The 27,712-nt window shown below is 38.1% G+C and overlaps 3 protein-coding genes across 4 annotated transcripts in view; 2 read left to right on the top strand and 1 right to left on the bottom strand.

Annotated features, from left to right (window-relative positions):
* Positions 1-27,712, top strand: part of Orp8 (Oxysterol-binding protein-related protein 8) — a 144,307-nt gene that overhangs the window by 8,378 nt on the left and 108,217 nt on the right. The window contains exons 2-9 of one of the 2 annotated variants that reach the window (XM_074110120.1): positions 7,341-7,444; positions 9,254-9,317; positions 10,749-10,861; positions 11,437-11,610; positions 12,231-12,317; positions 13,036-13,180; positions 15,462-15,582; positions 16,801-16,901. In XM_074110120.1, the coding sequence (XP_073966221.1) occupies positions 7,341-7,444; positions 9,254-9,317; positions 10,749-10,861; positions 11,437-11,610; positions 12,231-12,317; positions 13,036-13,180; positions 15,462-15,582; positions 16,801-16,901 (909 nt within the window). Of the gene's footprint in view, positions 1-6,572; positions 7,445-9,253; positions 9,318-10,748; positions 10,862-11,436; positions 11,611-12,230; positions 12,318-13,035; positions 13,181-15,461; positions 15,583-16,800; positions 16,902-27,712 lie in introns of both variants that reach the window. The other variant, XM_074110121.1, reaches the window with a different exon arrangement.
* Positions 17,801-21,947, bottom strand: LOC141444414 (uncharacterized). Its single transcript, XM_074109966.1, has one exon. The coding sequence runs from the start codon at positions 21,945-21,947 to the stop codon at positions 21,318-21,320; it is 630 nt and encodes a 209-aa protein (XP_073966067.1). The 3' UTR covers positions 17,801-21,317.
* On the top strand, positions 23,940-25,485 carry LOC141444413 (uncharacterized). The gene is made up of 2 exons (XM_074109965.1): positions 23,940-24,438; positions 25,308-25,485. Exons 1-2 carry the CDS (start codon positions 24,116-24,118, stop codon positions 25,483-25,485), a joined length of 501 nt encoding a protein of 166 aa, XP_073966066.1. The 5' UTR covers positions 23,940-24,115.

Below are 27,712 nucleotides of genomic sequence, written 5' to 3'. Positions count from 1 at the left end.
GTTGAGGGGCAATGTATTCAGTTGATCAAACAAATAACACAATGTAGTGAAACTTGCATGAAATTAATTTCTCGCATAGTCTAAAATTGGGGCTTTACAGCGAAAGAAAACATCGTGAAGTGAATGCACAATACAGTATTTGACAACTCCTGATTTTTCATATCTTAATATTATTATGAAAATATAGATATACAGATAGTGTTTAGCAAAGAGAAAATTTAAATCGATTGAAAATTGGATTTATAGTGATTTTTTGAAAAATCTATATACCTGTCTCTTTCTCAAACGCTTTTCTCTATGCAGGAAGTTTGGCGGTACTGGCGTGTGACGTCACATGCCAGTCTGTCTTTCTCTGTCTAATCTTGAATTTCAAACCTTTATAACTTTGTTATTTGTAAAGGTTGCTTAAAAATTGTTTTTCTATTCGATAACAGGCATTGTGTAGTTTTAATTTATAAAACATATACAAAATAGTCAAATACCGTATTGCACAAACCTGAAACTATACAGTACAGCAGTGGCGTAGCGTCAGAAGTGTAGCGCCGAAGCCACAGAATAAGTACCTAAAAGTACAAGTACTGTAGTCCTATTTTGTAAATATTGGGCAAGCCGATGAGAATAGGGTTCTATGGACGCTTTGCCACTGCAGTACGGGTCAATTACAAAGCGATTGATACGGTTGAAGTTATAAGAATAGAATATACACGGCTTTAAGTAGGTATTCACTTAACGAACGTTAAGATTGTGCATACATATTATAACTTTACCCGTATCGATCTCTTTCTTGTTGACTGTAGGTTACATCAAAATATTAACTCATTTAGCACCTTGACCCAACGTTAGCCGGTGTTAACACTTCATCATTCTGTTTACCTACTGAAACACAAAAACACGCATTTGAAAGTGTATATCGCTGCCAAAATGACGGGATTGTTTTCGTTTAGTCTTAATTGTGGTGGTAAAATGAATTCAACTGCTTACATTTCAGTAGGTATTTATATTTCCTACTAATATCAGCAGTTGTTCTATCAGTAGTTGCTCGCAAGTTCGCGCAACTCAAATTGTATAGTTATTGCAGTTAAAAAGATAGATATCCTTGTGACAAATAGACAGGCAGACAGCAAAACTTTTATTAAAGAGTCCTATTCCCATCCTTTGGCCATGAAGCTACCTTTTTTTTGTTGCATAACGTCACGTTTGAGTTTATTACATTCAATGTAATACCGCACTATCTAACAAATAAACAAGTTTATCAAGAAAAGCAGGTTTGCCAACTGTAGGTCGCGGATTTAAACGAATGATGTCAGGAGACCTGATATTACGTTGGAACTGACGAACTCATTTAGCATTTTTTTAATGATTCGCGGTAAATTATTTTCTGGGTAAAAAATGTTATCCTATTTAGTTTGTCAGTTCCGACGACCGGATAGACAAATGGCTAGAGAACCTGACTACAAAGCTTCAGGTCCCGAATTCGATCCGGGGTCGGGCCAGATACTTGTGTGAATAAAGCAGCGTCTCCACCAATAATGTGCGAGGATGTGTTGCGAGGGATGTGTTTTTCATGAACCAATAGAAACGCTTCATTTACACATCCTCGCACAGCACATCTCTGGTGGAAACAGCTTAGCGGAGCGAGGCGCGGTTAATGAAGCGTTTCTATTGGTTAGGCTGGAAACAGTGCTCGACCGACGGTACTTCCTGACCGTCATCGCTGACCGTCGGTTGCGAAAATTCATTCAGTTCTACGTTGACGGCGAACTGCGACGCGTGTGTACAGTTCACAGGTCGGTCGCTCCGTCAGCGAAGCACTGAACGCATCCATACAATATCATAGCTCGTCGGTCGACCGACGCCGCGCGACCGACGAGCCGGACCGACGGCTCGACCGACCGTACGCGCCCACTAAATCACGCGCGTACCGTCAGCGTATTCGTTATATTCACAGACTTATAGATATAGCTACGCTGACCAACGGTCAGCGCTGGTTGTCGGTCGAGCACTGTTTCCAGCCATAATGAAAAACATTCCTTGCAACTCATCCTCGCTCATTATTGTTGGAAACTGTGTTATACGAATGTTTGCTCTCGAGTCTTGTACGTTCAATATTTAATTAAGTTTGTAGGTATTTTATCTATATAACTATGTTTATCCGTTGCGTAGTATCCGTAGTAGGTACAAGCTTTGCTTAGTTTGGGACTAGGTCGATTGGGGTCAAGTATCCCATGATATTTATTTATTTAAATATATTAGTAAGACAGTATGTTTATCCGTTGCCTAGTCTAGGTCGCTAGTGCTCCATAGTCGCAGGTTCTCTTACCACTGGGCTATTATCGGTCATCACGTTTCCTGATAATGTAACTAATCTTGACCAGTCCACTGATTAGAATTTTTTAGGACATTACGGGGGGCTGTTTCCTCACCCATTGATTAAAGAATTATGGGCAAAAATGTATGGTACCCACCCAGCCCAATCACCAATAGAATTAGAACGTATGTAGGCTTATTGATCTCACTATTTGCTGTAATTGTTATTTTGACGACTAGACTGTGAAGGCTGGGAGGAAAACGGTCAAGCGTGAGTCGGATATACGGGAAATGGCATTGCAACGCATGCGGGGCACAGCTAGTGTAGTAAAAAACGTCGTGTGTGTGTGTGTGTGTGTGTGTGTGTGTGTGTGTGTGCGTGCGTGCGTGCGTGCGTGCGTGCGTGCGTGCGTGCGTACGTGCGTGTGTGTGTATATTTGAAGGCTGATAACTCTCTTCTTCAGGGTTTTTGAAGTTTGTCCCCGTATAAGATAATGAAGCTTATGTAACTAGCTTTCACGTGGTATACATGAGATCGTATTGGTTAAATGGGCCAATTTGCCCATCATTATTTATTTGACGGATTAATGTTATGCCGTCTTCCTCTCTTCGGATAAAACAAACGTTTAAACGTTGTTTAATAGAATTAGATAACATTATTATAAATGTGGCTATACCCTACCAGGGTGCATAATATTGTAAGACTTATTAGAATAAGGCCTTATGTATTTTATGTTTTTTGCCAAATAAATAAATACTAAATACAAACAGAGACGGCATCACATTTATCCGTGAAACAAATTTTATCAATGGACGGTGAAACAGGGGGTACATAGCTTATTTCTTTGGTGAGAGCAATTTCTAAGCTTTGTTTGTGGTATCGGTCGGTTTATACTACGTCGGTGTCACTGGTGTCGTATGTGGATCGAATGGATCCACATACGACAAACATAGTGATCGACTAAGGTATGTTATCACAGGAAACGATAGCATACGACCGGTTATCACGCTATGACACATTTGCTAACTCCAGTAAGTTTGTGAGTGTAATTTTCTACTAAACTATAAAAACAATCATAGCTACATTAAATTGCTATAAAAAACTAATAAATTCAGATACGAGTTTCTTTTTTTAAGTAGTGACGATATGTTCTAAGTCTATGTTTCAACCAGAGGCTGTGTTGCGAGAAATGTGTTTTTCATGAACCAATAGTTACCTAGCCTCGCACAGCAAAGTTCAAGTAGAAACGCTGCCTAAAGCTAGAAAATGTGAGCCGTTTTTATAGTTTGCATAATTAGGTAGTTGTTCCATCCAATGAAATAAATCGTCGATTTTGGGTCATAGAATTACCGATGAATGGAGACCGACTGTCCGGGCAATCTTTAGACCACTTGTTACTTAGACCAGTTGCTTTTTAGACCACTTGCAACTTAGACTATTACGCCCGAAAATTCCATAGTTCCCGCGGGCGATATTTATAAGAATTATTCGCGTGCAGTGATGTTTTCCTGTTATCTATCTCACATGACAACAGTAATAAAAGATGAGTGATTTATCTTGTTTAGGTGACTGAAAATGAAAATGAAAAAAATATTTATTTCACCATGAATTAGTGCACATAATACAAGGATTTCCTGTTAAGAATGAAATACTTGTATTAGGACGCCCCGCTCCTCCATAGCAAAGCAACAAACTGTGACTGTGGCGCTATACAAGTTACAATGTCTATACTTGGTTTGGATAAGTATTTAACTAAATGTAAACAAAACAACGTCAATTGGTGTCTTAAAATGGAACTATCTAAACATTTACATTTCTGTATTGAAATACACTAGTCTAGTTCGTATTACAGCGATAGATAAGTAAAATGTTTATAAACCTTGAATGTACCAAATCCGGCAGCTGAAGTTTGTTTACATTTAGTTAAGTACCTATCCAAACTAAGCATAGTCTAATCCTACTAATATTATAAATGCGAAAGTTTGTGAGCGAGTGAGTGAGTGAGTATGTTTGTTAGGTACTCCTTCACGCTGAAACGGCTGGACGGATTTGGATGAAATTTGGTATGTAGGTAGCTGGGCATCTGGAATAAAACATAAGCTACTTTTTATTCCGATATTCCCACGGGATAGGGATCAAATCTCGAAATAACAACCGCTGGGCTTAGAGGCATGAAATTTAACATTATTGTTTTTAATGTAACGTCAATGAAAACCGCGACTTAATTTTCGGGAACTCCCACCATTTTCAATTCAGCTGCTGGATCTAATGATTTACGTGTGCGAAGCCGCGCCTGAACACTATAGTGTTATGATAATGATAATCTTTAACCTCTGAAGATAATTTATTGAATCAGGCGTTACTTTGCGGAGGTCCATATAAATGAACTAAAACAATGAAGGTTTTCTGAAATATCGCGAGATGGCGTTAGTATCGTGGGGTACGTTTGACATTTGACGTTCGCTCGTGATTGGTTAGATCACTAAATGAGCCAATCGCAAGCAAACGTCAAACGGACCTCACTAATGCCAATAGACGTGTCTGTCAACTTAAAAGTTCGACTTTAGCGACATATTCATTTGATAGGGACTTGTTTAAAAATTGAAAGACCACTTATTTGGCTGATGCTACCATCAGCCAAATAAGTGGTCTACCAATTTTTAAATCAGTTCCTATCAAATTAATATGTCGCTAAAGTCGAACTTTTAAGTTGACAGACACGTCTATTTCAAGATATTTCACGGTTTAATAGGTTGAACTTACGTAGGATGGCATGTATTCATGTACACTATCTATTATATTACAGAAAAAAACATGTTTACTTAAAAAAAACTGCAATTGTTTGAAAAATGTCGCGGACAGATTAGTGTCAGTAAAAAAGTTGATTGGCCCTAATACGTATTTATTATTGTGCTAAATAAGTGTTATGCCTTTTTATTACAATGCCAGTTCAATGTTTATGCATTATTATGTTATGCCAAATCTGTTATGCGAATTCATTCTATGACAATTAATGTTATTTTTTTTTATTTATTTATTCAAGGACAATATACATTGTGTTTGAAATCATAATGGGTACTAGACAAAAATGCATAACAATAGATCACCTATATAAGTAATAACATAATCAAAACAAAACAATAGAACATGCACAAAATAACATCGTCAATCAAAAATTTCTAAAATGTCATTACAATTACGAAAATTGCGAAATAAAGGACACACGAGGATAATTTGGCATCTGCTTCCACCGCCTAGGCGACGTTTTAATATATTTACACCCTTATTCATAAACGACAATCAAACCTATTTTAGTTAAAATGCCGCTAAAATTCGTTTGTCCTTGTCTGTCACTTCGACATTTGTATTTGTTAGAAAGGGACAAAGCATTTGTTAGTTAACATAGGCTTCTTAAGTTTTATGAATAAGGGGGTTAGAGGGTAACACGCTCTAGTGGTTGTAAAAGTGCGTACGTATCCTCCCATTATTACACAACACAATCGTCTACGTAACTCTAACAAGAAACGAAGTGAAAAAAGTCTATTTTAAAATCCGGTCTTGATCCACTTAGCTATTGTCACATATGATTACCATTACAATATACCCTTGACAGCTCAAGCTGTTACTTACTGTCTGCAGAATTAAGGCTGTTATTGAATGCGTTGCGTCAGATTTGCTTTTGTAGTTTCTCTGTTTATATTTGAAAGTTTACACAAGTATTTTGTACTGGTCTTGTAACGATTCATTTTTTTATGGAATAGAATGAGACTTGGAATTTATATATCCGAAAAGTATTTTTTGTATTTATTGCAACTCCTAGTTTTACACGTCAAGTGTACTAACAGCACTACGGGTACCCGTTCTTGTATATTTATTTATTTAATTGGGGATCTAAGAAACGGCTGTAAAGATTTCGACAAGATGTGCCATGTGGGGGTATTCGGGGGTGAGCAGTCGATGTAGCTTGGTATTATCTCGGGGAAAACGAGTGCTTTCTGGTTTTATCCCCAACGAAACTTGGTCAGCCAGGTATATCGTTTTAATACTTATTATTGCATATCGGAATCAAATTTAATAACAGGTAGAGAGTTTCTTTATAGATAAAATCAAAATCGAAGCTTTTTCCATATTATTCTAATGGATCGCTCCAAGTTTTATTTCACATAATGCATTTATCACACAAACAAAACAATGTATGTAGTTGTAGGAAATAAGTGTTTAATTTTTACTGGTATTATTACAATTCTTAAATTATTTGTTACAGGAAAATGCGTTCTATCCCCTTTTTCCTGTGATCCAATCTTCCTCATCACATTCCATTAAGATGTAAAAAACTACTTGTGTAGTACATCCATTCCACTATATAGGGTAAAATAACGAATAGATATATTTACATTTAAATTCTATCTTATGAATATTGCAATAGTTAGATAATTATAAAAAAAATTATTTTCTTATATAATATAATATTAATATACTTACTTTAAAAATACCGGTTTTCTATCATTACCGATGTGCCCAGTTGAATTAAATAGTAATTTAATAATAATCACCCGTAAATCGTTATTCTCAGACCAGTTTAAATCATCTGTAATATTAATTAAAATTAAATAAAAACTTGTTTTAATCCAGTAATATTATCAATGTTTTGTTTACATTTTAGTCATATTTAAATTCAGCTGTAATTTGAAACGTGTTTGTATTCACCAAATTGTCTTTTAAGCTAACTAAAGTAATTAACGTCATTATAGCCATTTGATTTCTAGAATATAAACTGTGAACAGCTGTCACTTTGATGTGATTTGTTTGGTTAAAGACGGTTCCTTCCAGTCTTTCAACAGTATTACATTTGAGAGCATATTACAGACCTATAAAATCTTTTGGCTGCAGACGGTTCCATCCAGTCTTTCAACTATATTACATTTGGGAGTATATTACGGACCTATACAATCTTAAGACCTTTAAATTGTTCTCCGCTATCACTATCCCCTGAATCATGAGCTGCTGACCCTCATCATGAGTTCCTCGCCAGCCCTCGAGCCCTCGTCCCCCACCAACACCAGCCCGTCGTCTCCTGCGCTCAGGGCCCCCGAGTATCCGGTCTTCCAGACTTCTACGCCAAATTATATTAGTAAGGTAAGTTTTTTTTCATCTCTCCAGTTCGGAAAGTTTAATTTTCATGGGTAGATAGCCGGGTGGAAAATTGCGTTTTCATCTCTAGGCTGGAAAGTATTTTTTTTTAATTTTTACGATTAGCCACGGAGTTGAGTTACGTCAATGACACTTTTTTTTTCACTTTTCGGCCTGGCCATCTAGATAGGTACACGTCGTGACCAAGGAGTTTATAAATACCTACAACACTGGAGGTTGAACGCCGAACACCCGTTTGGAACAAGAAATTTGACTTTTAGTATGTCACGAATAATATTCCGTCTCTTTCTTTAGTAAGATTAAGAAAGAAAGAAAGAGATGGAATATATAAATAAGTAACAAAGGTCAAACTTCTTCGTTGGGCGTTCAACCTCCAGTTTTGTATATAAGCTCCTTGGTCGTGTCGTGACCAACTCGATTTTTTTTTATAGTCGGACGTGGCAAGTGGTTGGAGGTTGGATATCAGTAAATTTAATTTATTATTATTCTCTTCTTTTTTGTAGTATTTTACTTTCCTCACAGTCGAAATGAAAAGTAGAGTGTCTAACTCGGGTGAAATTACCCATTTCCCCTCGAACTATTGGCGCTCTCACTTCGTTCGAGCGCCAGAAACATCTCGGGTGAAATGGGTCACTTTCCACCCTTGGTTATCAATCTACTAAACAAGGTTTCAGGCAATAGAATTTTTATGTGTTCTGAGACCGAGCAAGGGTCAGCTAAAATCACTACGATAAGCAAGGTTTAGACGAAGGTAGTCACGCTGGAGCCAGTCCTCAGACTAGACAAGCCAGCGCTTGCCTTACACGTGCTGTTTAGATGAGGCTGCAGGATGCAGTTCATTGCTGGAGCTGCATTGTTTTCGCAGGTGGTAGGACCTTGTGCAAGGTCCGCCCGGATTGCTACCACCATCTTGCTCGCTAATCCTGCCGTGAAGCAGCAGTGCTTGCACTGTTGTGTTTCGGCGTGGAGAGTAAGACAGCCGGTGAAATTACTGGCACTTGAGGTATCCCATCTTAGGCCTCTAGGTTGGCAACGCATCTGCTATCCCCGTGGTGTTGCAGGTATCTATGGGCGGTGGTGATCTCTTACCATCAGGAGACCCACTTGCTCGTTTTCCATCCAGTCGAATAAAAAAAAATATTCACGTGGCACTCTGGCGGTGGTCAATGGCTTGAAAAATTGGCCGGCACTCTATTCCCGTCAGTGCTGGCAGATAGTGTTGGCTTGTCTTGAAAAACTGATTATACTTGTGCAACAACTGGCTTCGTCTAATCTCGAAAATACAAACTGAGACATGGATGCACAGAAAAACCAGAAAAAGAGACCAGCGCTGGGAATCTAACCCAGGTCCTCAGCAATCCGTGCTGCGTGCTATAACCCCTACACCACCGCTGAACAGGAATCTAGACACGATTTTTTCCTATGCATACATATCTCAGGTTGCTTATTTCTACTACGCTACTTATGCAGCAGCACTAGCGACATCTATGTTCCGCTCTCATCGAGAGACGTCACACTCTTTCGGAACCAACCGCTCACCCAGACAAGAGATGTCGCTACTAAGCAATCAAATAATGATTGGTTTTTTGGAGTCTTTTTGTATTTTTTATTTCAACTCCAAATTTGTTACTTTTACGGGTATCCCGTGAAACCATATCGAAAATTTCGATACATACATACATTACGATACATTTCGATACTTCAAAAAACCAATCATGGCTTCGTCTAAACCTAGCTATAGGTCAAGTGTCACAAATCTTACCTTTGGTTATAATGATGAACATGGTGTTTCAGAAGCAAGCTCACCCGCCCCTGAACGTCGTCCTTCCGGCCGCAGCACCCACTACACCTACATACGGTTAGTACCGTTATTTAACCGACTTCATTTATGTGTCTTCGTTTGTTAGGGGTTCCGTAATTTAAGAGAAAACGGGAATCTTTAAACATGAATAGGATTACTATATCTATCTGCCCAGTCTGTCAAGACCCTTTTTGTGAATCCAGTCAGAGGAGTTTTTTTTTAAAGTCTATTGTGATTTTCACTGTTAACTGAAACGGGTAATAATTACCTCGACGTTTTGGCGACATTACAGTGGCCGTGGTCACGAGTGGACTGAAATGTAGGGTCTACAAAACTTCGAGCTATGTAATAGGTAACAAGATTTAAAAACAATAACTAATACTGCACAAATCATCTCGGAACTCGCTGGCAATTAAAATTTATAGTAAAACGAGTGACCAATTAAAAAATGAGGAAGATGATATTAAATTTAACGAACTACTGAAGCAATTCTTGATAAAAAAAGTTATTACACGCTTGAAGAACATTTTAACGAATAATTATCACAAAGTATGACCTACCTAATCTAAAATTAAATTAAAAAATGTTTTACCAATGCCATTGTATACACACTCATTGACACGTCGTTTAAGATAAGACTTTATGACATCCATATAGCATAACATTCACTTATAATTGTATTGAATTATTCCAGGGTTTCTCAAACTTTGTATGTTGCAGAAAGTAAGGTTATTTTTATTTCAATCATCATCATAATATAATGTACCTATATTATTGAATTCAATAAAAGGTAACAAATATAGGTAAGAATCATCTTACCAACAAAAATACAAACTGAAACAAAAAAGAACAAATAAATAACAAACAAATAAGTAACAAATTTGGAGTTGAAATAAAAAATTCAAAAAGACTCCAAAAACCAATCTTAATCATCTTGCTAGTCTTGCAGCCTGGTGGTTTTTGGAGTCACGTAAACCTCGTCGCGAACCCCCTACCGTCGAATAGCGAACCCCTAGGGGTTCGCGTACCCCACTTTGAGTAACCCTGAATTATCCCAATAACATTCTGACATACGAGTATTGCATGACTACAATTATTATTTTATTATTACTATTATTGTTATTGTTTTTTAATTATTCTTTTCTACTTTGATTTTGTATTATTGCCACAACTTTCATTTAATTCTAAGATACCAATTTATTGCTTTGAAAACTCTTTTTCTTAAAAATGCTGCGCCCTTCCAGGTTTCATAATGTTAGTGCACTTCAACATGTCAATTGCATTTAATAAATAAATAAATGTGAGTATTATTCCTTTCGTAAAGCGTGATAAGTCCCGGGTGTTGTAATATTCATGAGGGAGGATTTCTTGCATGAAATCAGACGCAGCTGTCTTGCACGTGTGGTAACGAAAAAGCAGGGTAAAAGGTTGCAGTTTACAATTATGACGGTTTTCGTTAGATTTTGCTTAAAAAATATTCTCTTCCAGGCGAGCCGACGCTGACCCCGCCCCCCCGTTCCCCAGGCACGGTCGCGACCCCCGCGACCCCCGCTTCAGGCGACGTCAGGCACCAGCCGCCTGACGGGACATCGTCTGACAAGGTACGTTGATGCATGATCACCCCCTGTCCGCATTAGGGGGATTTTTGTAACACCTAAGGTAACCAATAAAGTCAATCGGGCAATTGAAAGTGGGCAAAAATGGGAGGTGATTGTACTACAACTGCCTAAAACGCACCATTTCACCCGAGTCGTCTACAACATGTCTCCAGTCTCTGGACAAAGATGAATAGAACGTGTTGATTGGCTACAAAATACATTTATTTTTATTTTCATCTAATCAAATAATTTATAACATTAGAACATTCCTGAGCAGGAATTACTCGGGATTTTGGTATGTCAAAAGAGCCGAGACGAGACGCGTTGTCCTAACTGGAAAAGGGTGTAAAATATGCATTATAAAAAATCTAAGGAAATAAAATAATATATAAGTATATATTTTTATTACCTACATTATATAAAATTCTCATGCTCATGGCTGCTTGCGCGCCTGATTACTATGGACGAGAAATTTATTTTGTGCGCTAGAGTTTAATGTCATTTTATACAGCCTACATCCAGCTTATGCGGATTTTGTGAGCATGAAAAGTGAAAACATAATTTTCATCTCATTCTAGTCGTCGGAGACTGCGGTGGGCGGTATATCCCGAACGCCCAGCACCGCTCTCTCCCGGAAAGAGAGCTACAAGGCGCAGAGACAGCACTATAGGAGAGAGAAGAAGAGAGCTGCGACCGCGCTACTCCACTCTATCGAGGACCCTTCCGTGGTTGTGCTCGCTGATTGGTTGAAGGTAAGAGAGAGGATTACAAAGTAAGCGAGAACGACTTAGAGAGATACCTTGAGGGACGATTTATTTTACACCCGCCCGTCCCGTGGCGTTGCCCGCACATCTGTCTGTGTAGAATTCGTTTATCGCTATACTGCGGGAACAATGCGATTTTCCGGGACTCTTAACTATCTGTTTACCGAATATAATTTAAATCGGTTCAGTGGTTTAGACGCGATGTAGTAACAAACAAACAAACAAAAACACTTGCAAACTTTCGCATTTATAATATTAGTGGGATGGAATATTATGGAATTGGCAAAACACACGAATATTTTTTGGAAAAAGGCGGGACCATTTCGGGCGCATATATATATATGTCTATTTTTTTTTATTATTTTTTTATTATTTTTGTATTTTGTAATTTCACTTTATTTTATTTCACTTTATTATTATTATGTTATTGTTCTGTATCTATTATTTATATGTGTGTGTCCCGAATAAATCTTTTCATTTTCATTTTCAAATTATTTTTTTCAAAAATGAGGTATTTGAAGATAACTGCCATAAACCAACAAAATAAAAAAGGGTGTCTGAGGATTTCAATATATATTAATTAACATCTTGTATTTTTTTTTCTTCAGGTCCGCGGCTCACTCAAGTCATGGACGAAGCTGTGGTGCGTGCTCAAACCGGGACTCCTCCTCCTCTACAAGAGTTCTAAGGCAAAGGTAAATATTAAGGAGGCAATGAAACCAAATGTATTCAATTCTCGTTGGTAAATTAATCTCCGAGGAGCTGGCTGGACGATCTAAGCGCATTTCAGCTTGATCGGCAGGTGTATTGGCCCTTTATTTGTACACCACAATAATAGTAAGCAGTACAGAAAACTGACTTGCATGTAATTTTTTCAAGATAGGTCTTCATAATTTTTTTCCTCCAATATGCTCGGAAATGTCCGCCTATCTGTCGCAAACATAATACGGTATTTGAATATTTTGTATATGTTTTATAAATGAAAACTACACAATGCCTGTTATCGAATAGAAAAACAATTTTTAAGCTACCTTTACAAATAACAAAGTTATATAGGTTTGAAGTTCAAGATTAGACAGAGAAAGACATACTGGCATGTGACGTCACACGCCAGTACCGCCATACTTGCTGCATAGAGAAAAGCGTTTGAGAAAGAGACAGGTATACAGATTTTTCAAAAAATCACTATAAATCCAATTTTCAACCGATTTAAATTTTCTCTTCGCTAAACACTATCTGTATATCTATATTTTTATAATAATATTAAGATGTGGCAAAATCAGGAGTTGTCAAATACCGTATTGGCGAAGTTCTTCCTTATAGACTACCATAAATAGAAAAAAACATTTCCCGGCCGCTCTGAGCGGAATTTTAGCTTACAACTTATTTTTCAATGATTGATGTTGTCCACAGAGCAGCCACTGGGTGGGCACAGTTTTGTTGACGTCGTGTCAGGTGATAGAGCGGCCCAGCAAGAAGGACGGCTTCTGCTTCAAGCTGTACCATCCTCTGGAGCAAAGCATCTGGGCGCCACGAGGTCCTCACAACGAGACTATAGGTCAGTATAGTCAGCACCAATATCTGACATAACAAAGCGTAATAAATATATGATACGATTTTTTTTTTATTCAACTGGATGTCAAACGAGCAAGTGGGTCTCCTGATGGTAAGAGATCAGATCACCACCGCCCATAAACATCTGCAACACCAGGGGTATTAAGATGGGATACCTCAAGTGCCAGTAATTTCACCGGCTGTCTTACTCTCCACGCCGAAACACAACAGTGCAAGCACTGCTGTTTCACGGCAGGATTAGCGAGCAAGATGGTGGTAGCAATCCAGGCGGACCTTGCACAAGGTCCTACCACCTGCAAAATTCAGTTTCTAAAACCGGTAGCACGTGTCAGATATTGCTGCATGCTCCGCTGTGGCAGACATTAATTAATGCAGGTGACTGTATATGTGATTACTACGCGTCAGCTGATAGTGGCCCTGCAAGGACCGCTAAACTTGTGGAAGTGGGAGCTCCGCCAAGCGGAGCGTTGACTCGGTCAATAGGTACCACAGGTGTTAGATACCGATATCTCGTCTGTCTCAGTTTGATCTGTTTTTTATGGTAATTTCTGTGCAAGTAAGTAAATAAATTTTAAATAATCGATTTGGAAGGAAATAATCATTTTGATTTGACCGTGTCAATTCTGCCACTTTTATTATTTTGTATTTATCACTACTTTTAAAAAGCTCGTATTTCAAAATCGATATTTTTTTAGAATGAACTCTATGAGAATTACTTCAAGGTTCAATGGGGAATGTCTGAAAAATTTAGAAACGCTTGAAACTTTTTCTATCAATAGGAATAACCTTTCTAATTAACAAAAAAATATCAGATTTTTAAGAAGCATCAATTAATATAAAAAAATGAAGGAGTTTTCTTTACCGCCACATTACGACAGTTCGGTCGGTTACGAGTTGTTCCATAGTCCAGATAAAAAAGAATGTACTATGTGTCTTTGACTCGATCGTTTTGACAGGCTCTTTACCGGGCCGAATAATACTGACATGGAAATACCGACCCTGTTTTTCATGTGACGCCCATAAAAACTGACATGAGGTTCTATGGGTGTGTAGATGAAGAACAGAGTCGGTGTTTCCATGTCGGTATTATCCGAGCCGGTTAAGAGTGTCACCTGTCAAAACGATCGAGTCAAAGACACATAAATTATTGAGAGACTTGAAATTTGGTAAAATTATGTAAATCTGGTGACAATACAATAATCTGGCAGTGACATCCTGGTAGTCCGGCCAGGATCGTCTCCACAGGACGGAATTCTTCATCGGTTAATAGCATCGACTTGAAATTTGGTATTCAAATGTAGTTTGGGCGACAATACAATTGCAGTCAACTAAAGGTGCGACCAAACCGCTGCTTAAAAAACGGTGACGGCACGGAATCGCAGTGACGCATCGTATGCGCACCGTTTTTTTGCATGCTTTCCACACCGCTGCTTAAAAAACGCAAACGGTGCGGAATCGCAGTGACGGGCCGTAAACGACAAGACTTTTGTTCGGTAAAGTCCTGACGTTTACGGCACGTCACTGCGATCCCGTATTTTAAGCAGCGGTGTGGAGAGCATGCGATAAAAACTGTGCGCATACGGTGCGTCACTGCGATTCCGTGCCGTCACCGTTTTTAAGCAGCGGTTTGGTCGCACCTTAAAAGTACAGTCAGCAAAAAAAAGCTTGTATTAAAGATGAAATTTTTACCAAAAACTTATTTTAATGCTAAAAATCGAAGTATGGTACCTATAGCACAAGCTTTAGCTCGGGACTAGGTCAATTGACAAGATTTCATATTTCCAAGACTATAATTTGATTCGTACTCTGTATTCTTTTTGGAAAGAGAAAAACGCTGATATATTTAAAATTTCTATACAACTATTAATTAATTTATTACAATTTTTTTTAAGATGTGCTTATTCTAAAAGGGCATAACTCCAAAACTACCACACAATAGATCCATTACTTTTGTCTAGTCTCTTAAAAAAAAGATCACGTAAATCTGACGTAGACGTTGCATAGAGACGTTATCAAGTTTTCTGGTGAAAAAGGCAAAGGAAACATATCTTGTGGTTGGCAAAATCAGACATATTTTTCCAAATTTTTTGTATTTTTTTAAATATGGAGAAATCAATTATAATAAATATTTTCCCATGTTCAGGAGGCAAAACTCTTTCGATTCCTGTAGTAATTTACAGGTGTTAAAAAAATGAAATCTTGTCAATTTGTATTCCCATCCCATGTTATTTATATAAGATGATGACGGTGATGATTGTTGTCAGGTGCCGTGGTCCAGCCGCTGCCGACAGCGCACCTGATCTTCCGCGCGCCGTCGCCGGCCGCCGGCCACTGCTGGCTCGATGGCATGGAACTGGCGCTGCGCTGCAGCAATGCCATGCTCAGGTAACAACCATTACAGATGTTGGTACCATCAGCCAAATATGACATCTACCACCCTAAAGTTGATCGTTTGCATGTCATAAAACAATAATGCCAATAGACGTGTCTGTCAACTCGAAAGTTCGACTTTAGCGACATATTCATTTGATAGGAACTTGTTTAAAAATTGGTAGACCACTTATTTGGTTGATGGTACAAGTTGCGGAAAGTTTTTGAAAAGTTGGAAAATTTCTCGGAAATTTCTGGAATTTTTCACAAGATTCCCATCAGGGGACCCGCATGCTCGTTTTCCCCCTTTAAATTTAAGAAACGTAAAGTGTCAATCCCCATACAAAATTGTGACAAGTTTCCGAAATTTTCTCTTGTGAGATTTAATATATTAATAATAGTAAGCCAATTCTAGTTTTTCTGTAGATTGATAAAAATAGGTACTGGATGCGCACCTCCTCCGGTTTTCTGCTTTCCTGCGTTTTTCCTGCAATTTGCGCTTGAGGGGTGGGGTAACTCGAATCGGTGCGGGGCGGAGCGTGGCCATTCTGTACGTTAGTACTATTGTATATTCTGTGCTTCAAGTACAGATCTGTTCACTCACGAAGGCGCGCCCCTCCACATTTTATAATTGTAGTTGTAAACTTATCCGTATGACAAGTGTATGTGTTCGTGGCTCGAACGTGTCCTCATTCGCAAGCGTCCCGTCAGTCACGCACACTGAGACTAAGACAACGTGTAAGTACGAGGTTTACTCGTGCACATTGATAAAGGCTGGCCAGAATTATAAAAAACCTCGCCATATTGCGGAAAACCAATAGAACTAATTTCTTGCACTGGTAACAATAAATTCAAATGTCATCTGTCTATTGCTGTCAAAGTTTAACGTTGTTTGCGCGTCGTATTTTAAAGTATTATTTTATGTTTTTGTGCGTTAAAATGCCGAAGATTATCCATAGCCTTGAAAGGAAAATAATTCACAATGTATAAAAGTATTTGTCATAGAAAAAGTCTGAAGAATTAAAAAATATTCCTTTAAATAACATCACCGACACCGTTGTCAATATGACTGGTAGGTATCGTATAGTAAGTGTAAAGTGCTGCCCTCGCGTCAGGCTTTTTATATTCCTGGTCAGCCTTTAATTAGCTGTGGAGGGGCGCGCCTTCGTGAACAGATCTGTAGCAATAGTCCTATCCGGAGGTGACGCTGTTTCAACACTAGCTCCGTTCCAGATGTTCTCGGTCGCGGCCCGCGGAGACGACTGAGCCGGACGCCCCCATTCCAGACTCTATCATATCGCACGAGGAACTCGAGAAGCATTTCAACGAGCACGGTGAGTCTTAGGATAGGGGCGCATTGGTGAAAGACGATACTATTAAGTTAAAAAAAATGCCGATAAGCGAGTGGCGAAGGTAATTGACAACACATTTTACAAATAAAATACTCTTTCGTTTGTTTGTTACTCGTCTGCTGTGTATTGTAGACTGTACATGCTTTGTTGGTGACTACCAGCACCAATATACCAGGTGGGCCCTGTAACAGGAGCAAAAAAATTAAAACACAGGTTCTGCTGCTCAAATGGAACTACTTTAGTTCTGCAACTTTCAAAAATTATGTTATTTTTTAATTATGTTTATTCCAAACAAATTAAATGGTATTTTCAATGTACGGCATCCAATAGCCTAAATGACATCGCCTGTCACGTAAAACAGTGACGGATTTCGCAATACATTGCTGGTCCAATTAAACTTTAAATTATAATGAAAATCATAATACAAGTTATTTTTAAAAGTCGTAGTACTATATTAGTTCAAGATGAAGAGTGGAAGCTGTGGTTTAATTTTTTGCTCCTGTTACAGGGCCCACCTTGTATGACACAATAAAGCGTGCATACATATCTGATACGACTGTATTTCTAGAGCCAGTAAGACGTGTCAGACATTTTTGCGCGCTCCACTGTGGCATATATTTGGCATGTGACTGTACTTCGAGATCTGAGAATATAGAAGATACAAGTAAATTAAAATTTCTGAATATTTTAACAGGGCATTGATATATATTTTTGATTTTTAATTGAAAACTTTTAATTCTTAGATTTACCTACGACAAATTAAATGTAGGGGAAAACACACCTAAGTATGGGCCAATCAACTATTTTCCCCACACTTTGGGCGTTTCCTGCGTTACCAAAATTGTCTTTGGCGTTACCGAAAAATCGTACTTCCAACAAGATATTTTATTTATTTATTTATTTATTTATTTATTTATTTTAGGAAAACAAACAGCTAGAAATAATACAAAGTATAAAACACATAAAAATATTACAGTAGCTACAACAGTTTCCACTTTTAACAAAAAACATAACATGCTGCTCAGGCAAGACAAAAAAAAAAACTAAATTTACAAGCACAACATCATCTTATTGTAATGAGGCACATGAACAAAGTTATATAAGATTAAATACACTTGTACTAATTCAAAAGAATTAATAAAGAGACTTATCGACAGCGGTTCTATTGCTAACATTGCCCTGCTCCTTCAAAGCAGTAGCATATTGTTGCAAGCTCATATTGAAAACATCTATATCGGGAAAATGATTGTTATGATTCTTGCATGCTCGAACGAGAAGTCTGTTTCTGGCATAGGCAGTTCCGCTAAAGGGAATGGCGAATAATTTGGAGGAGCGAGTTCGTCGCTCTGGGCAACGAAGCAAAATCTTAGAAAGAAGGTATGGCGAGTCAATCAATCCATTAACAATTTTATATAAAAACATTTGGTCTTTAATTTCCCGACGCGTTTTGAGTGACATTAGAGAGTTCTTGTTAAAATCTTTGAAAACAAATTTCATGCGTTTTATGAATTTGTTTTGAATTTTTTCAACGGTGTCTATATGTACATTAAAGTGAGGACTCCAAACTGTCGATGCAAATTCCAAATGGGGTCTTACAAGGGCATAATATAAAAGTTGTACTGTTTTTGGGTCTTTAAACTCTCTTCCTTCACGAAATATAAAACCCAACATTCTATATGCTTTAGATACAATTTTATCTACATGCGTAACAAGTTGCAACTCGCTGTCAAGAATTACCCCAAGGTCTTTTACCTCTGTTACCCGATTAAGACCGATGTTGTTCAAAGTATAGTTAAAATTTAAAGGCGAGCGTTTCCGCGAGTAAGATATAGCACAACACTTGTCAACATTCAAGTGCAGTTTATTCCTGCGGCAGTAAGCGCTTAATCTATTTAGATCGCTTTGCAGGTTTAGGCAGTCATTTTCCGATTTGATAACACTGTAAATCTTTGTATCATCAGCATACAATAATACCCGAGAATACTGGAAGCATGTAGCGACGTCATTTATAAATAAATTAAATAGAAGTGGGCCCAAATGAGAGCCCTGGGGAACCCCCGACGGGATGGGTACAAAGCTAGAGGTATGTCCTTTCACGGACACCGCTTGAGACCTATCACGCAGATATGACGTGAGCCACCTTAAAAGATTACCATGTATTCCAAAGGATTCCAGCTTTTGAATAAGTACGGAATGAGAAATTTTGTCGAAAGCTTTGGAATAATCAGTGTAAATGGTATCCACCTGAAAACCATTATCCATTCCGTCCAGTACATAATCAAGAAATTCATTAAGGTTAGTCTCAGTTGAACGTTTACTCACAAATCCATGTTGTTGTTGGATTAACATTGGTCTAACGACATAAGAAAGAGTATCAAATATTATCTTTTCAAAGAGTTTAGGAATGACAGATAGTTTAGAGATGCCCCGATAATTTATGATGTTATGTTTATCACCACTTTTGTAAACAGGGAAAACTATTGAACGTTTCCAAAACTCAGGAATGATTCCAGAACTTAGGGAGAGGTTATATAATTTTGAAATGGGAACAGCCAGGGCTTTTCCACATCTTTTCAAGAAGATAGGATGAATTCCATCCGGGCCACAACCCCCTTTAACAACAAGTCCCAAAAGATATTTCTCAACTATGGAAGGGGTTATATGTATACTACATATTGAGGTATTAAGGACTTTATTATCATGGTATTCATAAAGTTGTGAGGAGGAAGTAGGGTTAGAGTTGGTACTGGTACGAACATCATTTACAAATACTGATTGAAAGAAGGTGTTAAATAAATTGGCAATAGTTTGACCATCCGTGGCTTTATTTTGACCCAAGTAGAAGGTGTCCGGTATACCGCTATGTTTCATTTTTGATTTTAGAAACGACCAGAATGCTTTAGGATTATAACGAATATTTGATTCCGTTCTGGATATAAACAAAACGTAACATGATTTTTCTAATTTTTTTATTACCGAACGTAAACTTGAAAACCTGTCATAGTCAGAACTTCTATTGTAAATTTTCCATTTTTTGTGAATTTATTTTTTTTCCTTATAAGTGTAATTAAACCGCGAGAGTACCAAGTAGGAAATTTATTTTGACAGCCATTTACAATTCGAGTAGGAACCAAATCTTCAATGACTTTGTTAACAATGGAATAAAATTCATCAACTGCACATTCAATATTATCCAACGAAAGAAGGTGATTCCAATCAATCGCTTCCAGTTCAGCGTTTATGACATTATAGTCAGCGGCATAAAATCGGCGAACTATTCTAGAGGCTGGTTTTAAGTCATGAACAGTCGAATTAATGTCAGCATGTACACAGAAAACTGGGTGATGGCCATCGATTGGGACCAATGGTTGAACGGTAGAAACACTGCAAGAACAATTTGATAAAACTAAATCCAACTGTTTGTTGTTTTTATTTGGAAAATAATTAAACTGAGTCCAATTAGTGAAACACATAAACGCAAATAATTGGCTTGTCAAAGAATTCTGATTGGGATTATCTAGTTTCATTTGAGAAGGTTCACAGTCAGACGGTACCCAGACTGCTTCCGCGATATTAAAATCACCCACAACTATATACAAGTCATCAGGAGAATCAGCAACAACGTCAGACAAGTACTCAAGAAAAGTGAACTGTGACTCTATTTGATAACTACTTTGTGGAAAATAGCACGAAAATAATCTTAATTTCCTTAAGCTAGGACCCTGAGAAATGCAGACATCTAACCAGGTGATATCTGCGTCGGGCAGAGCGAGCATCGCGCGAACGTCACGCTCGTCCACTCTAAACCGCCGATGAACTGCTATCAAAGTTCCCCCTCCGCGAGTCATGTCCATTCTCTGGTAGTCACGATCAGTTCGATAGACATGATAGCGATCGTCAAAAAGTTCAGAACTAAAAATGCTGGGTAGAAGCCACGTTTCAGTAATGCAGATAAAATCGTAATTTGATAATAAAACGTTGCGAAAAAATTGAGTGGTTTTCGAACGCAATCCCCGCGCATTTTGATAATAAATACTTATATTAGCCATTAGGTACTTAAAAATATTCCAAAATCACACTTAAGTAAAACATTTAAAGTAGTCCCGTAATCATAAAAACAAACAGGAAGCAATATGATATTATGTTCAAATATAATATGAGATATGAGCTCGCAACTTAGTATTAAACAGCACATTATAACAAGATAGACCGCTATTCCAGAATGAGATAAAATATCGTTTATATTATAAATCCAATTATCAAAGTTTATGACATTGTTCAAGATAAACTTAAAATTAGTTGGGTAACTAGAAAAGCTACGCATACAAGTTAGATTGTTTATGCAATTTGCCCAAGATACAAAAGTGTTAATAACAAAATATATATGAAATAATACACTTATATTATTTTGTTTAAAGCCTCTTCGTTAGAAATATGTAAAATGGGCGAACTTTCATTACGACGCACCATAATGGTACAATTTCGAACCCAACAAAATTTATAATGTTTTTGATTAGCACGACTCTTTGCTTCCCTCAGGAGGTGCTTATTATAACTGGAAAGATGATCATTGATGAATATACGATTCGAATTGTCGGAGAACCCTAAATCCGAAGCCCTCAAATTCTTCAGCTTGCGTATTGATGACAAAAAGTCATCTTTTTTGTATCGCGCCTGCATCTTGAGAACAATAGGCTTCGGTCTAGCATTATCCACGTCGTTTCTAACCGCTACTCGCGTCACAAAGTCAACGTCAGTAGAACAGTCCAAAGAAAAACCACTTAGCTCAGCCAGAGACCTCAAAATAGTAAACAAGTTTTCCCCCTTTTTCTCCGGAACACCATTGATCTGAATATTGGAGCGTCTCATCCATTGCTCGTTTCTTCTAGAGTCGCCAATAAGGTCCCCAATCGTTCTTTTGATGTCGTCCAGCTCCGCTTTACTTTCCTCCAACGCACTAACGCGAGATTCGATGGTTAACATTCTACCAGCAAGCTCATCCAATTTAGAGTTAATACCGCTCCTCATATCGGCTATATCGCTCTTTACCTGGGACAAATCCGTCTGGATGGCCTGTATGGCCAAAAATTGCGTCTGTAATGACGTCACTTTGGAAAGTATATCATTTAAAAGTGTTTCGGGACAGGATAATAATGAACTCTTGCTCTCCTTAGACAACTGATACGAATTCGGTGGGGTTACCAGCAAGTCAGTATTCTCAAGCTCAGGGGGGGCACTGTCCGCCATTCGAGAGTCATCGAGCCCTTGGTCACATGACATAACTGAATCATCCAGTACAGATGCAACGGCAGTACGTTGAACAGGGGTGTCGTCATTTCTACGGCGACGAGTATTAACCGATGCACAAAATGAACATAACCATGCTTGCCTGACCTTATTCACGTATTCAATTGTTAGATGTAAGCAGTAAAAATGATAGGTTCCATTGCAAGCAGTACATTTCAGCAGTGAATTTTCCTTAACAGATCCCTTGCACGCCAGACACGATGACATTTTACTATTAAAATGAACCGTAAAGTGTAGGAACTTTGACTTAGATTGCACCCGACGGCTATGACGTTGCACCTATATCACAATTTCGCGCCGCCTCGCTCAAGCTCCCGTGGCACAGCGGTCCGACAGTCGACTCACAAACCAGAGGTCGGATGTTCAAATCACAACACCTTGCAAAAAGATGCAAAAAGTTGAAACTCCACATACAAAACGACCGCCTTAAATTCGCATAAAACCGCGCACTTTAGAGAGAGACTTCCGACACTTTTCAATATGGCCGACACTCCAAACACAAGAAGCCCCAAGCGAAACAAGGAGGCACCGAGAAATTAGACTTTAGACTTTAACAAGCCCAACAGGCACAAGAAATGCAATTAAAAATATTGAATTTAAATACACAGCAAACTCTGCACACGTCCGCTCTGAGCAACAGCAAACGCAGGTTATGGGTTATTATTTACGGTTTAATAGGTTAAACTTACGTAGAATGGCATGTATTTATGAACATCATTTATTAAATTACAAAAAAAACATGTTTACTTACAAAAATGTGCAATTGTTTGAAAAATGTCGCGGACAGATTAGTGGCGGTAAAAAAGTTGATTGGCCCGTATACCAATGAAAAGAAAACAAGCCACTCGAGGTGCATTGGTAAAATCAAATAAATAATATATTTTTGTTTTTATCTGAATATATATTTTTTTATGTTACCAATGAAATTCTGTGGCCCCCGTATATTTTCTTTTGGGTAGTTAAGGGAGAACACACATAAGCCAATTTGGATGTTTTATATTCGAATTTTTACTGCGAACGTTTATTGAACTTTACAGGAATGTAACAAATTTTTGATTTATTAAAAAAATACAGGTATAAATTTTACCATTACTAATGTATTGTTTTCCCGTAACGCTATTCCGCACTTGTATTGTATATGCCAAAATTACGCTAAATTGATGTTATTTACGCTAACGTATGGTTTTTACTTTAAATTACCACTTACATTTACACTAAATGACTACTACTAACATATGTAATGTTTACTCTAAAATTACGACATTACGTCCATCCGAACTTTTCGCACTCTAAATGACTCAATACCAACGTTATTACTCAAACTCTACATCGAAATCACTCTAAATTATGTTGCTATTTACGCTCCCGTATGGTTTTTACTTTAAACTGCCACTTTATTTATTCTAAAATTACACCACTTTATTACAACGTTTGACCGAACTTATTTATCGTACTCTAAATGACCCAATACCAACGTTTTTTACTCAAACTCTACATCGAAATTACTCAAATTTTACTCGAAATAACGTTGCTCTAAGCAGTACTAAAGCTCTCAGAAGCATTCCCATCTACTTCCCCCACCCCTCTGATGTCAGTGTCTGACTATTCCCCAAAAAGGAACGAACGCAAAAAAGACAGAAAGATATCCAAATGGGCTCAGTTCATGGAATCTATAGAGCTAATGTCAAAAGAACACGAGACCACGGACTCTCAAACACCAGAAAAAGACAGCCTTTTCCATTTCATGAGGAAAGATCTAGAAAAGATCTAGAAAAGACAACAACAGTCCTTCGACTTCGTCCGCTAAAGTGATTTTAGAACCTAGAGTCGATCACAGACTATCTAAAAGCCTAGCTTCGACGCCTAGAAGGCCTATAAAATGCTTCGAGATGCCCAAGTACATTGATAAAAAAGACAAATCCATATCGCCTACAGCTGCTATAGAAGAAAATTTGATGAAAATTATGATGGCATTACCTAAAAGGCGTAGTTCTACACCTTCTACTAAAGTAACACAAAAACGTATCAGCGATTTGAGAAAATCCGGGGCCAAAACAGATTCGGAGAACGATGATGTGTTTGTCAAAATGGAGGGTAGGTCGCAAGTCATTTGTGATACGCCCGACAATATTATCATAACGAAAACGGCGCCATCTGTTGAGAAGTTTTTGAGGTACAGCTCATCTAGTACTGATGATTTGGGGTGTGATAGGTAAGTTTAAAATTGTTTTTTACAATATTAAGAAACATAAAGCTTAAAATAATAGTTAAATACCTATGTAGACACGTTTCAGGTAACATAATAGCCAAAACAGTTCCCAATTCTTATGATATAAAGAGACTTATTATTAATTTTGTAAGGTACAAAAAAATACGAATAACAAGCCATTTCATTCGCTTTTAAGTAAATTAAAGTAAGGTAAACTTTCTGACCACTATGTAGATGAAAATTATCTTTAATTAGATTTACACTTTGACAAGTTTCACCTTTTAAGTAAGGTCATTTTGAAGAAATAACTTAGTGTAGAAGCGGAGCGGAGGTATGCTAAATCGATTAATCGTATTAGTTGACACGTCGTGCCGTGTAATTTTGGAAAGTCCAATGCTAATGAGGGCTATCGTTTTTTGTCTTACTAGATGGCGCCACTGTTGCGTTAGGTTTTTAAGTGTGGCTTTCCAAGTCTGTTATGTCGGGGCGTGAAAACAAAGTCGAGATTAAAATCATACTTAATACATCTTAAAACCGTATCATAAAAATATCGAGCAACCACACAGTCTTGCGTAGGCCCGTTTTGTTCGGAAACAAAAGGGAGGACAAAGGTTTCCGAAAGACAAAACTGTCTCAAAACACAGACATTCATTGCCCCTTACCGCATAATTGCCATAATTAATTTCAGGTCATGCAAAATATTCACACAATTATTCTAATTATAAATAAACCCGCGTAGCTCACCCAAAAACTATGAGATTTGACATTTCGGAGACCTCACGCTACACTAGCGCCTCTAGTGGCGAATTCATACTCGATAACCCTCATTATAGCAGAAGCTCTTCTATTTGACAAGTACTGATCGTATTTAGGAAACCAGCATATCCCGAGGCTTGCACGCCGCAGAAGTATTCGCTGATAGACTATCGTAAACTGCCTTCTGCGAGCTACGAGTGCTGCAAGAGCGAGAGGAGAGATGATAGGTTCTCTTCCCAGAACGTCTATGTGGCTGGGAAGATCGTTAGCAATGATGGTGAGTGGGAAATGTAGGCTGGGTATCGCTTAATACTTTTTCATCTCTCCTGTTCGGAAAGTTTATTTTTATGGGTAGATATCCGGGTAGAAAATTGCGTTTTCACCTCTAGGGTGGTAAGTTTTTTATTTTTATTTTTCTTTTAGCCACGGAGTCGGAAGATAATTGAGTTATGTCAGTGACACTTTTTTTTTCACGTTTCGGCATGGCCATCTAGATGCACGTCGTGACCAAGGAGCTTATATACAACACTGGAGGTTGAACGCCGAAATCCGTTTGAAACAAAAAATTTGATCTTTATTACGTCACGAACATATTCCATCTCTTTCTTTAGTTAGGTTAAGAAAGAGATGGAAATCATTCGTGAAATGTGAAAGAGGAGATGGTATATATAAATAAGTAATAAAGGTCACACTCACAAGGTTCGGCGTTCAACCTCCAGTTTTGTATATAAGCTCCTTGGTCGTGTCCAACTCGTTTTTTTTAATAGTCGGCCGTGGCAAGTGGCCTGTCGAAAAGGTACCGTTAGAGGTTGGATATAAGTAAATTCAATTTATTATTATTCTAATTTTTTTGTAGTATTTATTTCCTCACAGTCGAATTTCTTTCGTTTATTTCCCATTTCCCCTCGAACTATTGGAAATACCTTGGGTGAGATGGGTCACTTTCCACCCTTGGTTATCAATCTACCATTTTAGCAGAATGATTACTTGCATAACAGACGTTTCGCATAATGAATCTACCGTAGAGAAAACCCTCACAAGGAAACGAATGTCCAACTTTTTGAACTGTACCTGTATCTTAACGTCTAAGTAGACCAAATATCGCCACGCTGTATGCTAGAATACTCTACATACCTATGGAATTTATTGAATAAGGCTTTTTATTATTTTAATTTTTTTGCTCACCATATGAAAATAGCTACGTTTACGCAAGATATTCAAGCAGTTCCTCCTCCTCCACACTGTAAGAACACACCCATCTATGACCACCACGATAAACAGACGCGTTTCGAACTCAATCAGAGTTCATCTTTAGAGCAAGACATTCGTTCACCATGCTACCAGATGTTAGTCTAACTCACGCGCGCCAAGGCCTTAGTGAAACGACCTATAACTAGAACTTTTATTTATGCTGTGCTATTAAAAAGACTATAGGGAACGCAAAAAGCTTCAGCAGGAACGTTAGCGTTTAAAAGACTATCCATTACACCGTGTCATACGATGAGCGTAATAGGAAAGTGTCAGGCAAACACATACGGGTGTGGCCTGTAATACGAGCAAATATTTAAAACACAAACACAGGCCTCCTCTCAGAACAAGAGGGCTTGGGGCCATAGTTCCCACGCGGGCCCAGTGCGGATTGGTAACTTCGCACGCACCATTGAATCGCTTCGCAGGTTTGTGCAGGTTTCCTCACGATTTTTTCCTTCACCGCAAAGCGCATGGTAAATTTCAAATGTAATTCCGCACATGAATTTCGAAAAACTCAGAGGTGCGAGCCGGGGTTCGAACCCACGACCCTCTGCTTGAGAGGCGATAGGTCAAACCACTAGGCCACCACGGCTTCATACACATATTACCAACTTATAATTAATTAATAAAAAAATAATCATAAAATTAACATATGTTTTATTCCACCTAAAACTACACGCATACAATAAAAATCTACACACATCTGTTTTACTTTTTGTAGTTGCCAACCCTAGCGCTCCGCGCAGCCGTAGGTATAAATTTCCAGAATACGGCCGAGTCGGTCTACTGCTTACATTACTTGTATTGTGATGATACGGTACAGTAGGTAGAGAGAGACCTTAAAATAACAAGATTTTAATGTGAGGTTTTCAGTTACACATTGTATTTGCTCTGAACACTGAACATTGATGTTATGTTGACTTAACCACGTTTCTAGTGCTCGTAAAGGTCATACCTCCAACTGTTGTATAATTTATTACCTATTCGTCCTTTGGTAATGCCTAGGTTTAGCTTCACTTCGTTTAAAAGAATACTTAAAGTAAATAGGAAAGAAGTTGACGATAATCATCACCATTGAACTAACGCCCGCGACCTTATGACAGCCACGTTTGCGAGAAATGTGTGTTCATGCAGTTCCTCCGCCTTCGCATTGTAAGAACACACACAAATCAATATAGGATATTAAAGTTAAACGCCAGTGTCTGTCTGTGGCATCGTAACTCTCATGGACCGGTTTCGATGCGGTTTTTTTACATGGACGCATGTTTCC

The sequence above is a fragment of the Choristoneura fumiferana genome, chromosome 30, assembly GCF_025370935.1.
Source record: "Choristoneura fumiferana chromosome 30, NRCan_CFum_1, whole genome shotgun sequence".
Taxonomy (NCBI): Eukaryota; Metazoa; Arthropoda; class Insecta; order Lepidoptera; family Tortricidae; genus Choristoneura; species Choristoneura fumiferana.
Note: the sequence above shows the minus strand (reverse complement) of the source record. Positions and strands in the feature narration are given on the sequence as shown.